Source organism: Mastigoproctus giganteus, chromosome 13 (assembly GCF_048544385.1).
Source record: "Mastigoproctus giganteus isolate SK-2022 chromosome 13, ASM4854438v1, whole genome shotgun sequence".
In the NCBI taxonomy this organism is placed as follows: Eukaryota; Metazoa; Arthropoda; class Arachnida; order Uropygi; family Thelyphonidae; genus Mastigoproctus; species Mastigoproctus giganteus.
This window is the reverse complement of record NC_143587.1, coordinates 73,938,313-73,956,805: the sequence shown is the minus strand read 5'-3', so window position 1 is coordinate 73,956,805 and position 18,493 is coordinate 73,938,313. Positions and strand designations below refer to the sequence as shown.

General features: G+C 37.9%; 1 protein-coding gene across 1 annotated transcript in view; it reads left to right on the top strand.

The window, feature by feature from the left end:
- The window catches only part of LOC150076167 (uncharacterized), a 202,347-nt gene extending 191,141 nt beyond the window's left edge, over nt 1-11,206 (top strand). The window contains exon 10 of the mRNA XM_090387505.1: nt 11,014-11,206. Within this exon, the coding sequence (XP_090243631.1) occupies nt 11,014-11,206 (193 nt within the window). The remainder of the gene's footprint in view (nt 1-11,013) is intronic.
- The last annotated feature ends 7,287 nt before the right edge of the window (nt 11,207-18,493 follow it).

Sequence of the window (18,493 nt, the reverse complement as noted above, 5' to 3'; positions counted from 1 at the left end):
GCATTCCACTTTCCATTTTGAGAAACCTTGTCCTGCTCAATCAGCTTCAACTTCTCGAAAATCTGCTACCAATTCCTTAAATGTGATCTTCAGGTAATTCTCCAGTGGGGCAAAGACAACTTAGTTGATTTCAAACCTTCTAAAACTCAGTCTTGTCTTATATCTCGCAAAAAGGATTCTTCTGCTCCTATGCTTATCTTTAGTGACACTCCGATTTCTAGGCAAAATGATATATCTCTTTTGGGGATTACCTTGACTTCTAATCTCTTTTGGCACAAACACATTACAAATGTTGCTTCCTCTGCATCTAAAAAACTTGGTTTTCTCTTTCGCTCTCGGCGTTACTTTTCTTCCAAACAGCTGCTCACTCTGTATAAATCGCAAATCCGCCCTGCCATGGAATATTGTTCCCACATTTGGGGTGGTGCCCCCAAAACTTCTCTCAGGCTTCTTGATTCCATTCAGAAGAGGGCAGTTAGGTTAATTAATGATTCATCTCTAACAGAGTCTCTCCACTCGCTTTCTCATAGACATACTGTTTCTGCTGCATGCCTCTTCTACAGATACTTCCATGGGTACTGTTCTTCTGAATTGGCTTCTATAATTCCCGCTCTCTCTTTCAAAACAGTCCAAACACGTGCTGCCACCAGCCAACATCCATTTACTGTCCAACTTCAAACCCACAGAACCAACTTTTCATCTTCCTCATTTATTCATTCAACTGCCATTTTCTGGAACAACCTTCCTTCATACGTATTTCCTGAAAATTACAATCTACAAAAGTTCAAGTCCAATGTCAACAAATATCTTCTTTCGTCTTCTCAACCTCCAACTCAAGCATGGTACTAAGTACTATAGGTTCTAATACCTCTCGTGTTTGGGGCTCACAAAAAAAAAAAAATTGATGAACTCGAGAAAAAGAACTTTTGAATTGCAAACTTCTGGCCAAGCAGGCTGATAATTCTAGGCCTTCACTTGTGCAGAAAGTCTGTTCGTATTTCTCTCTTCTGGCTTGGATCAAGCAGTTTTCTTTTTTCTTTTAAATGTTATGTGAATGTTTGAAAATCTAAATATAGCTCTTTGATCCAGTGTACCTCACATTGAATGAAGTTTGTTATTTCTAGATATGTTGAAGAATGCTATGTGCAAATTTATTTTACAAGCAAATGAAACCAGAAGGGTGATCTGACTTAGTCATTGGCATTTCTACTACCAAGATTGTGGTTCCCATTGAAATATGATGTTCTTATAAATGCTGAGGAAGTACAAATTTCAACACACGGCAGTGCATCATTTTCAAATTTGAAATTTTTTGTAGACAATTTTCTAGTACTTCTTGGTATCATTAAAGATGAAATAATAGATAAAGCAATAGATGTTTTGTAACATCAGTTCTGTCAGTTTCAGTATGGTAACTAACCTGATTCTATTATGAAAGAAGAGAATTGAAGTACAGTAGTCCTTGATTGAGAACTGCCAAGTGAATGATGAAGCTTGAAATATAAAAAATTATTCTAAGCAATGCCTGGCATTTTAAGGCATATTTAGCAAGGTTATAAAACCAAAAACTGATTTCAGATCTCCTTCAAATGAAGCTTTGGAGATCTCCTGATAGCCAAGTCTAGACAGCAGGCCCATTATTATGAACAAAACTTTGACTAAATGTTTCAGAAGAGGGCAAAGGCTGCAACAGCATCTTTCTTGAGGTAATCAAAATGTGTTGATGTTATCAAGTAACTGGGTATATTTGTTGCTGTGTGTACAGTAAATGCGTACACCATATCCAAAAATTTTGTTACTCCATACGATATCCCCAACTCTATTTATTTCATATGATGTGAGCAATACACGAAGGAACCAGTTTTTTCCTGCTTCCTTTGTGTATCGTGGCCGTGAAAACCAACTGTAACCGGAGGTGCGGCACCATCGTAATATCCAAGCCCGAGGCGGGATTTGAACCCGCGACCTTTGGGTTGCCAGGCAGGCACTTAACCCACCTGGCTAACCGAGTCGGTTACCTCTACTTTTACGTATTGAATTGATCACGAATAATCAAACTAATAGAACAGACTTATCTGCAAAAAGATCTAAACCTCCCAAAAACTTCCTCTTTCATTCATTCACAAATATACATGGTCTCAGTTCCAATCATAATGATTTCCATGTCCACGTAGTCTGCTAAGACCCACTTACTTTTTCTGACATAATCCCTATTCTCATCTCAGTTGCCCTGATAATTCATTCTACGATTCCTTTTGTTTCAAAGGTGGTACTTGTGCACATGTCCATTTTGATCATCATCAGCCATTTTCAATCCACTGCATGACGAAGGTCAGCAACTTTCCAGTTCTTTCTATTTTGTGCAATGGCCATCCATTTACTGCCCATGAACTCTTGAATTTCATCTGTCCATCTCCGTTGTCTTCCTGGTTTTCTTTTAGTTCCTCTTGGGTACCATGCTGTTATTTTCTTATTTCATCTGTCATCATGTCTTCAAGCTATGTGTTCTGCCCAAGTCCATTTCAGTTCTTTAGTGTTTGATAAGAATGTCCTTTACTTGAATTTGCTACCTAATCCATGTGTTTCTCTTCTTATCCAACAGTCTGATTCCTAATATAATTCATTCCATTCTTCGCTGTTTAGTTTTCAGCTTTTCTTCCATTCTTCTGGTAAGTGCCCAAGTTTCACTTCCATAAGTCATGGTGGGGAATATAGATTAGTTCATTATTTTACGTTTTAGACAAATTGGGATATTGCTTCTCAGTATGCAACTATATTTCCTGAATGCTATCCATCCGAAATTTATATTCTTCTCTTGACTTCCAGCCATTTATAATTATTGCAGCTGTTGAAATGTTCAAGTTAAGTATATGAATCCACCTTTTCAATTTTTGCTCCTTCAATGATTATATCCCATCCTGAGGCATACTTGTTCATCATTACATTTGTTTTAACCATATTCATCTTTAGTCCGAAATCCTTACTAACTCTGCATAACCAATTAATATTTTCCTCTAATTCTTCAGAATTGTGGCTTAAGATCACAGTGCCATCTGCAAATCATAAATGGTTTAGGTACTCTCCATTCACATAGACTCCTTTCTGTGACCAGTTCAATCTTCTGAAAGATTCTTCAAGGTCAACAGTAAACAACTTCGAAGATATTATGTCTCCTTGTCGAACTCCTTTCTCAATTTTAAATTTGCTACTGTCTTTGTCTAGTCTAATGAAGGAGGTATAGGGTAGCCACTGAAAGACTGAAGGGTTTGAAAAAGTCATAACTTGTTCATTTTTAATCTTTTTTATTTTCTTTTTTTACAGGTTATAGAGCATCCCTTGGAGATTAAAATGGCTATGTACGATGTCCAGCAACGAGTAAAACTCGTTGGGTTTTCTATTCCAGTGAAAGATCAATTATTGAAACTCAGAGGAAATACCGGCAACATTTTAAAGTCCTCCTAGCAATAACATGATTCGGAACTTAATCGCCCAGTTTGAAAGAACTGGATCAGTCGGCGATCTTCTTAGAAGAGATCCTAAATGCACTGTGCGCACTGACACAGCAGTGGAAGCTGTACATCAGAGTGTCCTTGAGGATCCATCTCCCTCTACCCGTCATTGCTCTGCTCAACTAGGCATCGCCAGAACATCGCTTCAGAAGATTCTGAAAGGGCGGTCAGTCTTTCAGTGGCCACATTTTAATCTCCAAGGGATGCTCTATAACATGTAAAAAAAGAAAATAAAAAAGATTAAAAATGAACAAGTTATGACTTTTTCAAACCCTTCAGTCTTTCAGTGGCCACCCTTAGCATTTTCATATATTTTCTTAAAAATCCTAATGTATGGAATGTCTGTGCCTTGTCTTTCCAGTGCCCAAAACATTGCCTTATGCTTTATGGAGTCAAATGCCTTTTCATAATCCACAAATGCCAGGCATAATGGTGTTTTATATTCATTTGCTTTCTCCATTAGCTGTGATATTATATGAATGTGATCCATACTTGAGAATCCTGTCCTAAAGCCAGCTTGCTCTTTTGGTTAATTTCTCATCAAGGATTCTTTCTAATCTGTTAGTAATATCCCTTGTGAACAACTTGTAGATGTGGATCAATAAGCTTATCGGTCTATAATTTCTGATTTATCTCCTTTCCTATGCAGCAAAATTATGATTGCATTATTCCACTCCTTAGGTGTCATGCCTTTCCTAATGTATTTTGTGAAGAGTCTTGCCAGTTTTTGTGCCATGTCTCTTCCTCCTAATTTTAACAACTCTACAGTATTTCATCGCGCCTCCGTAGCCAGGTGGGAGGGAGCAGCAGTGCGTAGCACACGCTTCTTGATTAGACCGGGGTTCGAGCCCGTCACCACCAAATACGGAGTATGCGGAAAGGTCAAGGAATGACCACCGCATATCCCGGAGCAATATGGCCTTAGTTGCTAATGCTCCTAAAAACCAAATAACAGTATTTCATCTTCACCTGGGGCTGTTTGAGTCTTCATTTTCTTCAATGCTTGTTCTGCCTCATCACGAAGGATATCAGGTATGCTGTATGTATTGCTAATTTGTGATCTATCTTTCCCACTGCTGATATCATTGCTGGCATTATATTTTATGGTAGTCTTCTGCTATTTTAATTATGCCTTCTTTACTATTTATAAGTACACCATCAACATTCTTCAGATTTAGTATCTTTCTGTATTACTGCTTATAACTGCTGATTTAAGTCCTTTGTTTTCCTTTAATGCTTGTTCTACTTTTCTTGTGTTAAATCTTCTTATGTCCTTTCTGAGTCCCTTTCTAATGGCTTTCATAACTCAGTACACTCAATTTTGTCCATGTTGGTGTTTATCTTGCTCTTCATTTGTCATCTTCGGTTCATCATGGGAAGTGTTTCTTGACTAATTTTTTCTTCTTTAGATCTATAGGTTTCTTGGTGCTGAAAGGTCTGCAGAAGCTCAAACTTGTTCCTAAGTTCCAATATATACTGCTTTTACTCCTCTTTTGTTATCTCAAAAACCTTTGTATTATTTACTTGAGTCAGTTTTTTTCCTTTCTTTTCTTGCATCTATATCAAGTGTGCATCTTACCATTCTGTGATCCAACATTTACCTTTTTCGGGACAATAACATCATTCACAATATATCTTTCTGTTAGTGAGGATGAAGTCAATTTCATTAGTTAATACTTTTGAGCTCTCCGCAGATTTCCACTTGATAAACTTGTAAATGATTCATTTCTTCTTGTTTCAGCCAAGCCGACGATATTTCAATTCAGATTTTCTAATTCCTTTTCCATCTCTAATATCCTATCTTCGCCAATGAGCGCCCTTATGTTGTAACAGGCCAAGTTCAGTTTCCGTGCATGGAATCCTAGTTGTACTCAGAGATTCTTTGCACACTTTGCTTCCACGCTGATCCTCTTGCTGCCATAACCAGGAGAGTGAAAGCCACTGGATACTATTTGTTTTGTCGTATTATCATTTTAATAAACTGCTGGAGGGTTTGGTCTTTTCCTCTTTATGCTGACCAGGCCTCTTGAAAAGAACCAATCTACACATTCGTTGACACCAAAGTGACATAACAGGTCTTACCAACAAGAAGGTGTGCATGAGTGGATTTTAGGGAGTCAGGCCAACTGGACTTCTCCTAAATCTAAAAGAGAAAGATATTGGATCCATCAGTGTTTTAAACTAAGTGTCTGAAAACATACAGAATGTCTGTTCCCCTCTAAGCCCCTCCATTCTGATATTCCCTGTCAAAGACATACTAATTTGGAATCTCCTGCTTTCAGTCTTCTCTGACCTAAAATGGTCAAAGACATACTAATTTGGAATCTCCTACTTTCAGTCTTCTCTGGCCTCTACTGCAATCTGTCAAATTGATCTGTTGCATCTATCATTATCCCATTCCCACTAATCACATAGAACTCTGACTTCCTTTCTTTGAGGCTTTACTTTCAACACTCCAACTTTCCTGAGGTAACTTTCATTGGTGATTTTAATGTTCACAACTTCTGCTGGCTTCCATTTCTAGTAACACAAACCCAGCTGGTCAAGATGCTAAAGCTTTTGCAATTACTAATGACCTCGCACTTATTGTTCATTTACATACCAGAAATTCCTGACCACATACCATACATACCTGATCATTTTCTCACAAATAACCCTTCAAAGTACATAGTTGAGATGAGTAGTCCTCTAGATACCTTACAACACAACTTGGTGGTGGTCACTTCTCCAATGGAGCCTTTTTCTCATGGACATTCTCAGCCTCTCATTGTTTGTCACTACAAAAAATTTGAAATGGGATGATCTGTGAGATTTCTGTTCTTCTCCTTCATTGGATTACTCGTTTAATTCTTCTAATACAAAGGGTGCTAGGAAAGTTTTGCAATATGACGCAACAATGAATCACAGGAAGCTGCTTGTTGCTGCATGTTGAGACATGTTCATACGTGCATAGTAGCCGCCGCGCCAAGTCGATGGGCTCAGTTATTCATTAGTGGTGAGAGTGTAAAGTGCTTGCGATGGCATCGTGGTCACGAAATGAGATAAGGACAGTTTTGCGGTATAATTTCGTGCGTGGTTTAACCATAGACCAGTGCTTAGAAGAAATGACTCTTGCACTAGCTGATGATTGTCCACATCGTACAACGATATTCAGGTGGTATAGAGAATTCCAAAGGGGAAATTTCACTCTGGAGGATTCTGAGAGGCCGGGAAGGCCACGAATGTCAGTTACGGAGGAAAACGTTACTGCTGTGAGGAAAATGCTTGACGAAAACAGGCGAGTGACCTACCAACAGATAGAGGATACTTGGGGCCTAAATGCAACAGCAATTCGTTCGATTCTGCAAGATCATTTGCACGTGAAGAAACTTTGTTCTCTCTGGGTGCCGCATCAACTGACTGAAGAGCAGATGACACGACGTGTGACTTGGTGCCGGGAGATGTTAAAAAAGTTTGATAAGGGACAATCTCGGTATGTGAACAACATCGTGACAGGTGATGAGACTTGGCTGTACTATTACGATCTGCCGACCAAGGCTCAAAACAAAGTTTGGGTCTTTGATGATGACGACACACCCGTAGTTGTCAGAAAATCCCGATCTGTAAAGAAGAAAATGATAGCTGTATTTTTCAAATCGAGTGGAATTGTGGAACGTGTCGTTTTGGACACGCAGAAGACAGTCACAGCTAAGTGGTATACTGAACAATGCCTACCTAAAGTCATTGGATCTATGAAGAACCTGCGGCCAAAGTCAAGAATGGACACCTGGTACCTCCATCACGAAAATGCTCCAGCTCACCGCGCCAAAGCCTGCACCGAATATTTGACCACGACAGGACTGAAACTTCTCGAGCACCCTCCCTACAGTCCAGACCTTGCTCCCTGCGACTTTGCACTGTTCCTGCATGTGAAAATGAAGCTAAAAGGGAGGTGGTTTTCCAGTGATGAGGACCTTCTACGGGCTTGGGACAACGAGTGTGCTTTACTCCCTAGTGAAACTTGGTAGAACTGGTTTAAAGATTGGTTTCGGAGGATGGAGAGGTGTATTGAACGTAGAGGAAATTACTTTGAAAAAATTAAATAAACAAAGCTGTATTGCAAAACTTTCCTAGTACCCTTTGTATTAATGCTTGCTCAGATCATATCAGTGAAATTATTCTTGTAGAGATGAAATAAATCCTTTATTCCACACTCCACCTTAAAATTTTTTTTCCTTTTTGTAAACCTTGGTTTTCCAATAAATGTGCTGATGCTGTTCGAGGTAAGAATTTTGCATATCACAATTGCCTAGTAACTAAATCTCCAGGTTCATTTTCTGCCTAAACTATAAACCTCCGAAACACTTCATTTCACAAATATATGGACTCATTTATAATCTCAACGATGTCCATTTCCACTTACAGTCTGCCATACCCCATGTACTTTTTCTGACAGAATCTCATTTATCAGTTGATTCAACCACTGTTCACCTCAGTTGCCCAAATTATTAGCTGTATGATCCCTTTCGCCTCAAAGGTGGTACTTGTGCATATGTCCATTCCGATATTCCCTGTAAGAGACTTGGTAATTTGGAACCTTCTCTTTTCGATCTTCTCTGGTTTAAAACCTCTCTACCTCATTCTGTCAAATTCATCTATTGTCTCTACCATTCTCCCAGCTCCACTAATCACTTGGAACTCTTTGACTTCCCCTCTTTGCAACTTGACTTTATCCAGTCCAACTTTCCTAACAGTGAGGTAATTTTCCTTCGTGATTTTCATGTTCACAACTCCAGCTGGCCTCCGTTTTCTAGTCACACAGACCCAGCTGGTCGAGTTGCAGAAGCTTTTGCAATTACTAACGACCTCACACAGTTCATTTACCTACCAGAATACTGGACAATCCTAACCATACAGCCAACACACTTGATCTTTTTCTCACAAACAACCCTTCTAAGTACACAGTCGAAGTGAGTTGTCCTTTAGGCACCTCAAATCACAACTTGGTGATTGTCTCTTCTCCAGTGAAGCCTTTAACTCATGGCTATTCCCAACCTCTTGTTGTTTGGCATTACAAGAATACAAAATAGGATGACCTGTGAGATTTCTTTTCTTCTTTTTTCTTGGTCGGATTACTGTTTCAAAACTTCTGATATCAACATTTGCTCAGATCGTATCAGTGAAATTATTCTTGTAGGAATGGAATCCTTTATCCCACACTCCACCTTAAAATCTCGTCCTTTATCGAAACCTTTGTTTTCCAATAAATATGCTAAGGCTTTTCAAGAGAAAAATGTTGCATATGGTAATTGGCTTGTTTCCAATTCTTCTGTTTCATTTTCTGCTTACACCAAAGGTCGCAACAATTGTAAAACAGTTATTAATCAGGCCAAACTAGATTTTGAACAGGCTAAGAGTAGAAAACTTGCTTCTTGCCCTAATGGTAGCCGAGCATTCCGGTCTCTTGCCAAAGCTATTGGCCACAACTTTTGTCTATCTCTGCTCCCACCTCTGTCAAAACTAGATGGTTCTATTGTCACTTCAGCCAAGGATAAAACCGGCCTGCTAGCATCCCATTTTTCTTCCAACTCATGTAATAATTGATCTTGGTAAAACACCTCCCACCATTCTCAACATGCTCTATTCAATGCCTCCTGTGATCTTCCGTCAAAAGGATTTTGACAAATCTTGATGCTAAGAAAACTCCAGGTCCTGATGGTATTTCTCCACTTGTTCTCAAAACCTGCACTCCTGAATGAACTTCTTTTCTTTGCTGCCTTTTTTTCACTTTCTTATTCCAAAGGTGTTTTTCCTTCTGCTTGAAAATTTTCTCACATCCATCCAGTTCCTAAATTGCAATTACTTCTACTCTTTCTAAAGTAATGTCAAAATCAATTAACCGCCAACTCTTAAACTACTAGAAACCTTCCATGTGTTCAACGATCACCAGTATGGATTCCATTAGTATCGATCCACTGGTGATATTCTGGCTTATGTTACCCATTTATTCAATGGGTGACAAATTCAATGGAAAAGTTCGGTGAAACACAAGCAGTTGCTCCTGACATCTCAAAGGCTTTCGATCATGTTTGGCATAAAGATTTTCTAAACAAGCTTCCATCTTATGGTTTGCCAACTGTTTTTTGTAATTGGTTATCCAGTTTTCTCTCTGATTGCTCACTAAGGGTGATGGTAGATGGCTCTCTGTCTTCTAACTTCTCCACTAATGCTGGTGTTCCCCGAGATTCAGTTCTTTCCCCCACTCTTTTCCTCTTGTATGTTAATGACCTTCTTCTATTGACCGGAAATCCTATCCATAGTTTACTGATGATTGCACGTTGCATTCCACTTTCCAGTTTCGAGTAATCTTGCCCTGCTCAATCAGCTTCAACTTCCCGAATATCCACTACCAATTCCTTAAATGCCGATCTCCAGTGGGGCAAAGACAACTTAGTTGAATTCAATCCTTCTAAAACTCAGTTGTGTCTTATATCTCACAAAAAGAGGAAGTAAAACTTCCCTTTGTAGCTCATTGGCTTGGATTTTAGTTCACAAATCAAACTCTAAAGCACATGCCAGAAAGAAGACAAAGTACACATATCAGCCAGCTATATATGTGTACTTTCGTGTTATTCCTAAAATCATTTCTCTTTCAATTCAGAGGCAGTGTTATGGGTGTGAATTGTAATTCCTGCATATTTGTTTTCTTCACTTGCACACTTTTGAAATATTTTCTATTTATCTTTCAGAGTTGCAAACCAGTTAGTGTTATCTCACACTTTTGCAATAGGAGAATATTCTCTCAGCACTCTTCCACCTGTTCCTAATACATAAAATGTTGCCTACTTCTCTAACTAAAAATCCCCCAAATCTCATCTGTGATTCTCTCTTTAAAAGTCTGCTACCATGCTACTCTGGACTTCTGAGCCTTTGCATCTCTACCAACTAGTTATTTTTTAGCTAATCCGCACTTTTTCTTAAACATTTTCGTTCGATTTAATTATTAAGAATTAGTATTCAATTAGTTAGCATTAAAAAATTTTCATGCCAATGTAAATAGTAGGACTTATATCCATTTTTAATACAATAGGATGTGGAAAAGACAAAAATATTTCAGAATATGAGAGCAAGTTGTATGTCTGTGTCTGTAAGTAATTGCACACAAATACACCAGGAGAATCACACAGATATCACTTAAATTTGTTGCACAAAATAACTTGTTAACAGAAATATACTTTGTGTGATTCTCAGAGATTATATTTAGATCTGAAAGGATTAAGTAGAACTGCAGTCTGATAAATGCTTTTATTAGGAACAGGTTTCTAAGGTACTGAATCAGTATCCTGATAGCCTTATATAATTAATGTTATTTGGTTCAAAACACATTGAATATAATATCCATTGACTATGAATCATAGTAAGTGTATATTGTGCATTGTTGTTGCTATTTTTGAACTTTTCATCTATTACACATAAAAAAATATATATAAATATGGTTTATTCGAGCTGCTCTTTCTTTTTCCAGAACAGTCCTGAGCACTTTGATCATGCAAGGAGGCCATAGCAGTATGAATGGCTGTGTTGCAGGAGCATTTCTGGGCTGCAAAACTGGATATTCATATTTACCAAAAATGTGGGTTGATGGTTTAAGAAGTAAACAGAAAGAATGGCTAAACAACAAAATTAATTCCTTGTTAGATATGATGGGTTTGCCTTAATTGTCTTTTATATTTTGTCACATGTGAAAAAACAGAAGGTTTTTTTTTTTTTTAATATTTGCTACTTTTGGATTGAAAGAATCTTAAAATTAATCGGGTATTCTATTAAGGTTATTATTATATTAAAACCACTCCTATAACACGTGAAAATTAATAATATAGTCTATTAGGCTGTTTGCCTACATTACTATACATTAAGGTGACGTTACGGGTATCTTACCGATACCCATCATCAGACCAGGCTGCTGACAGACTCCTCTTGCCGATGCTCCCAGAAACGCCGACCGGGCTAGCCGGGTGGGTGGGTAAAGTGCCTGCCTGGCAACCCAAAGGTCACAGTTTCGAATCCCGCCTCGGGCTTGGATCAAAGTAGAAAATGCAAAAACCTTGGGAGGTACAATATGGCCATAGAAGCCAATGCGCCAACAACTAAAAAAAAAAAAACAAACAAACAAGCTCCCAGAAACCTGATGTGCATACATATACATTAATGTATAGTAATGTAGACAAACAGCCTAATAGACTACATTATTAATTTTCACGTAGTATAAGAGTGGTTTTAATATAATAATAACCTTAATGGAAAACAACCATGTAGCATCCTTCCTTAACTATATTGAATCAGGTATTCTCTTATACTAACAATCTAAGAATGTGCACTTGACACATTCTCAAATTGTTAGTATAAAGGAATTCATACAAATCATGGCAATCATTCAAAGCAATAATCTGCAGCTAAAATGTGATATATCAAATTCCATCTGTCTTAAATATAGGGGCGCCCCCATAACTAGGTGGGCAGGAGCAGCAGTGCGTAGCACACACTTCTAGACCGGGGTTCGAGCCCGTGCCCACCAAATACGGAGGATGCAGAAAGGTCAGGAAATGACTGCCGCATATCCCTGGAGCAATATGGCCTTAGTTGCTAATGCTCCTAAAAACCAAATAACAAACAACAAAACAAACTTAAATATAGGATATTCTTTAAAGCCTATACATGCAATTTTATGGAGCAGGCGGTATTTATATTTAAGAAATGTGTGTTAGCTTTTTTTAAAAGAATGATCAACTTGTTTCTGAGATTCATCTAGGACCAAGCAGAAAAGAAGATGATATAATCATACACCTTTATGCTTTAAGGCTTTGAGATATCACATTATTTTTGAGTATATATGTATGATCTTATCATGAATAATACATGTGCAGTCTACTATACAGTCATTCCATATTAAATTAGAAAAAATATTGATAAAATTTGGCAACCTTCTTGGATTGGGTAAAAATTGGGATAAATCCAAAATTTCATTTCACAGCATCGATTAATTTCAGAGACTATATTTTTTTTTAAGGTTTTTTTTTTTTTTTATCTGATTTACAAAAGTATAACTGATTCTAATTAAGATAGCTTATTCGGTTACCAATGTAAAGCTCTTATATGTAGTTTCTGCTTGCAAACACGCAATACATAAAGCATATAATAAATTAAATTCTTTATTGTTGCTAAGTACGGTACACAGTACTAGGAACAATAAAACTCATGATGACATCTCCAGGAATTTTAGCTTAAGGTGGAAATTGATAAATGTAATAAAATAAAATTGGGAAAAGGAAAAAGTTAGATAATAAGGTTTTAGTTACACAAAAATGAAAAAACAGATAAAAAAATAGGATATTGTAATAAATAGGAAAAATAAAGAGAAAATATAAACATTGCACATTACAACTGAAAACAATTGCGAAGAAGGGCGAATCAAAATAAAACCATAGATTTTGAACAAACAACAGAAGAGACACAGTTGTAGTTGCAGCTCAAAAAACACAGTGCGGCACATTTCAACATAGATAGCAGATGTCATCATTTAGTATCCAGGCATAGTTTCAGCCACATTAGGAAAAAGTTATTCCATTTTAACAGAAAAATCCACTCTAGGAGAATTGAACAGTATTTGTAATCAGTAGCTATTTTCTGCAGTTAATTCCAAGAGGAGTGCCTGGGCAGGTAGGAACAATTGCACAAAGTTTCAGACAATTGTATTTCAGGATTAGTGTGGGGTTAGACCTCAAGGATGGCAGAGGGTTGTGCCACTGACAGAAATCCCAGATGTTTGGGGCATTTATATTTCCTGTGAACATTTTTACAATAGTCATTAAACACTTGATGTCAGTTAACTTTGGGAGCTTGGGTATGTTTAGCTGTTCAGCCATATCTGTGTGTAGAATGTGTTGGCGATGCTTATTTGTAGCTCATTTCGGAGTCCACTATTCACAAGCAGTATTCTATTATTTTCCATGGAACAGACGTTAAGCTAACATGTCTGTAATTACTCATGTCACTTTTTGATCCCCTTTATGAATTGGAGATATAATTGCTCATTTCCAATCCATAGGGACCTCCTTTGTTGTCCCCCTTAATATAATTAGATAGATTCCATCTTCCCCAGGTACCTTTTTATGTCCATCCTCAACAATTTCTCCTCCACTTTCCTTTCAACTATCACAAAGTCATTTACCTCCTCGTTAGAGTGTGATAAACTTCTCGTGTGAATGTAGATGCAATTCCTCGTGTGAACATAGATGCAATTCCTCGTGTGAACATAGATGCAACAACCTATTCAGTTTGTGCACAACCTGAGCAGGGTCATCAACAGTTAAACCATAAATTCCCTTTACGCTTGATAGTAATTATATCTTTAATTAAATAGTACTTTAGCGTGATCACTGCCACCCAGTGGGTCTCTTACCTGCAGATTCTTAATGCAGGAAGAATCATTGCTGATAACCAGCAGTGATTCTTATTTCTCTTTTTGCCTCTCTAACATGTTGCTTTAGAAAACAGTCATCCAAGAAATCCACAAAAGTCATGCTGGTGTGTGAGTGACCAACCCACAAATTCCAGTCAACATCTGGAAAGTTAAAATCCCCATTATGAGACACTGATTTGCTGGCCCACTCTGTTTCCCTATATAGCTATTTGGTATACAGTAATACCCCGACTTACGCTACCCCGACTTACGCGAACTCGGAGTTACGCGGTTCTTGATTTTTTTCGTTTGGCAACGCTGCCGCCCACTATCTTCAAGGTCGTTTTTCATATGTTATCGATATACGGTGCGACGGCGGAGAATGAGAGCGAAAGATGAACAAAATTCAACTTTGTTGCTTTTATGTTTTTTATATCAGTGAAGGGGAAACACATTTCACCATAATAACGTAAAAACCAACACAATTCCAGCTATCGGTATAATCGCAAATGCAATTAGATCGAGTTTACTACCAGTTTATAACAGATTTCACTAGCAGAAACGCAACTGTTTTTTTATTGTTTTATGGTAGTAACCCCTAGAAATGTGAGGTGTTAATAGTGTATCTCTGCCTTTATGGTGTTGTTTATTCAGTTGCTACATGCGCGCAGCTTTGTTTATGCGTATCAAGCGTGCCTCCTCGTTTTGTAATTGTGCTTTATTCCCTAAAAATGAGTAAAATACTTAATTAAAAGGTGTGAAAAGGAAGCGTCCTGGTGAAGACACTGCAGATTCAGAGAGAAAAAGAAAAGCAATTATCGATAAACAGAGGCGGACTGGGTCAAAAATTCTTACCCGGGAAAATTTATAGTGGCCTCATACTATGGTTTATGGCCAAAATCACACTGGCCCACCGGGGTTTCCCCGGTAAGGCTTATGGCCAGTCCACCTCTGTCGATAGAGAAAAAATATGAAATTGTGAAACGCTTTGAGCGAAATGAAAGACCATGTGATATTGCATGTGCTACAGGCCTAAATGAAGCAACGGCGAAAAGCATATGACAATTGCAAACTTGACAGGTTGAAAATTGAAAAGGGCTCAATTGTAAAGGGCTTAAAAATTTTAGAAAACATAGACTCCAACGAAGAACGCGTTATAGCTACAAAGCAAGGAATAAAAAAAATTATTAGCTTGCTACGAAGAAATTCTGCATGAAAAAAAGAACGCGCTGTGTCGTCAGACGAATTTGTTAGATTTTATGAAGCCATCGACATCGAAATAACTTTTTTACGTAAGTCATTTGTTTTTTTAATACATATTTTGTATTAATATGTATAAAGAACTGCAATTTTATTAATATTTTTCTTCTAAACTAGTGTTTTTGTTAGTCCTTGGTCCCAATTAAGCAAAATTTATATGTATTTATATGCAAAGTTGTACCCCGACTTACGCGAATTCGACTTACGCGATTTTCGTCGGACCCACCTATCGCGTAACTTCGGGGTATTACTGTACTCATCACAGTCATTTAGGCCTATAACACACTCCTCTCAATTTTGTTTTCTCAATGCTTATATCACACCCAACTGACTCAACATTGCACTCGTCATCCAAGTCAACTGAATGCACCGCTTTTGATTTAATATTCTTCTTAACTAAGAGCATAACCCCTCCACCTCTCCTGTCCTGTCTGTCATTCCTGTAGACATTGTACTCCCCATATTCAAATTCAGTATCACTTATATGTGTGAATTGTGGTATAATCCAAAAAAAAAAACCACATACCATCAAACTGCCTCCACCAAACTTTGTTGTCATGACAGTACAGCCTGGCAGGCAGCTTTCTCCGGGCATCCACCACACTTAAGCATCACTGTCACACTAGTAGACCATCTCCCATGACTCATAACTCCAAAGCACAGCTTTCCTTTTGTGTGTGGTCCAAGAATGATGAGCTTACACCAAGCTAGATGACATCTGGCATTAGTCTTGGTGATTAGTGGCTTGTGGATAGCCTCACAACTATGGTAACCTATATCATGAAGTGTCTTGTGCACTGTACTGATGCTGGTATTTATACATGTCCCAATCTCACCGAGGGCCTGTGTGTGCTACAACAAGGTCAACCTCATTTCCAAGCAGATGATTATTTGCAGGGCTGTCCTGTTTTCAGGTCATTTTTGACACTTTCACCATCAGTCTGCTTCCATTTACAGATCATGCCACTAATTATTGACCTAGGGACCTTCAGTGCCATTTTAATGTCACATTCAGACCAATTGCTATATCTGAGTGATACCACATCTTTGCTGTTCCTACAATGTCTGCATTCAACGACTTAATCAGCACTTAATTCATCAAATTTATTTACAATGCGCCTAGCATTTGTGTATAGCACAAATTCTTACTCTTAGTTACCGTAACACAGCCCATATATTCATTTGTTCCATGATGATATACAGCAGGGCTTGAAATTCCAGGCTGCTGCATGTACCAATAGTAACAATGCAAGAATCACTTTCACCTCTGCCTGCAGCTCTAGTTAAATAATAACATTCCTGTTGTTGTTTAATTTTTAAAAAAAAATGAAATTTGAAAATGAGAGACCACAGTGATAGTGCTTTGTGAGAAATTCTTGAATGAAAAGCACCAAATGTTCAGGACTTTTTCATAATGCAGGCAAAGCACCAATTCCCCAAAGCTCACTTTTCCAGCTATTTTCTCCGAACTGCATTGCACATTTACCAAAAATCTGGCTTGTAATATTCCTAATTCACTATTGGACCATGCAGGATAAATTTATAATGAACAATACCTGTGGGTCGGAAAATATAGTAAGCATTATCATCACATTTGATCAAGATTGTCTTGCAATAGCAAGACTGTTTCATTGGGTGTTTGAGAAGATGGAGTTTGCCATTGAGAGGACAGGACTTTGATTTGTTATTTGTATTTGCATGTTTTTTGGATATTCTTTCCTCACGTGCACTGGTCGTCCTATTCAACCCAGAGGTTCACTAGAAGATTGATGTCAGGGCTTCGGCCTAGCCAGTCCAACTTTTCAGTGCTCATATCCTCAAACCATTTCATCACAATACAAGCAGTATGACACAAAATGTTCTACTGCTAATACAAGTATAGGCCTTCCCCAACATGATGCCACAATGTAGTTAATGAACTATTATTTAGGACTTATAGAGAGATCTCGGCAGTCATTGTTTTTATCCAAAACTACCAATGGTCCCAGGCTAAATGAAAAACAGAAAAACAACCACATACCATCAAACTGCCTCCACCAAACTTCGTTGTCATGACAGTACAGCCTGGCAGGCAGCTTTCTCCGGGCATCCACCACACCTAAACGTCACTGTCACACTAATAGACCATCTCCCATGACTCATAACTCCAAAGCACAGCTTTCCTTTTGTGTGTGGTCCAAGAATGATGGGATTACACCAAGCTAGATGACATCTGGCATTAGTCTTGGTGATTAGTGGCTTGTGGATAGCCTCACAACTATGGTAACCTATATCATGAAGTGTCTTGTGCACTGTACTGATGCTGGTATTTATACATGTCCCAATCTCACCGAGGGCCTGTGTGTGCTACAACAAGGTCAACCTCATTTCCAAGCAGATGATTATTTGCAGGGCTGTCCTGTTTTCAGGTAATTTTTGACACTTTCACCATCAGTCTGCTTCCATTTACAGATCATGCCACTAATTATTGACCTAGGGACCTTCAGTGCCATTTTAATGTCACATTCAGACCAATTGTTTATGTGGCACCCTGTTACCATTCTGTGCTGGAAGTCTGTTAACTTTGTCAATTGCATCATGCATTCACAATTGTTACTACTGTCACCTCAAAGCCTATAAGTATATATACAGTAGGCCCTCGTTATAATGCGATTCGCTTTACACTGATTTGCTATAACGCTGTTCCTATATTATAACCCGTATCTGACTATAACGCTGTCACAAATCACTTTAACGCTCTTTTACAGATTGCATTTTTGGCATATTTAACGAAATCGTTTCATTTGATGGAGTTGACAGCTTGAAAATGAATAGCAAAACAGCATTAAAACGTTTCCCACGCTCAGTGAAATTTTCTCACATGCCAATTTAATTGCAGTACAGTGACTTGTTACGTAGTTCCGAGATCAACATTTTAAAAAATGATCAAGTATATTGCTTGTAATATTTGCGTTATATGCATTTATCCAAAGTCTAGTCATCACTCAGTACAGTATAAGCATTGTGTGTAACGGACAGTTTACTCGAGACCTTTGTATCATAATTAATGCAACCAATGCAGTTACATTTTCGAAGAGTTAATAATGGCGGATAAGAATGAAAAAGCAACGTCTGTATGCAGTACGAAGACTATAAATGTAAGAAAAAGACTGAATTTGAAAATTAAATTAGTCGTTTTGAAGTGAATCGATTCCAGTCAATGACAAGCGGATGTGTGCCATAATTTAGGACTGGCAAGTTTAACTGTAAGAACAATTATAAAAAATAAAGAATTAATTTTAGCAGT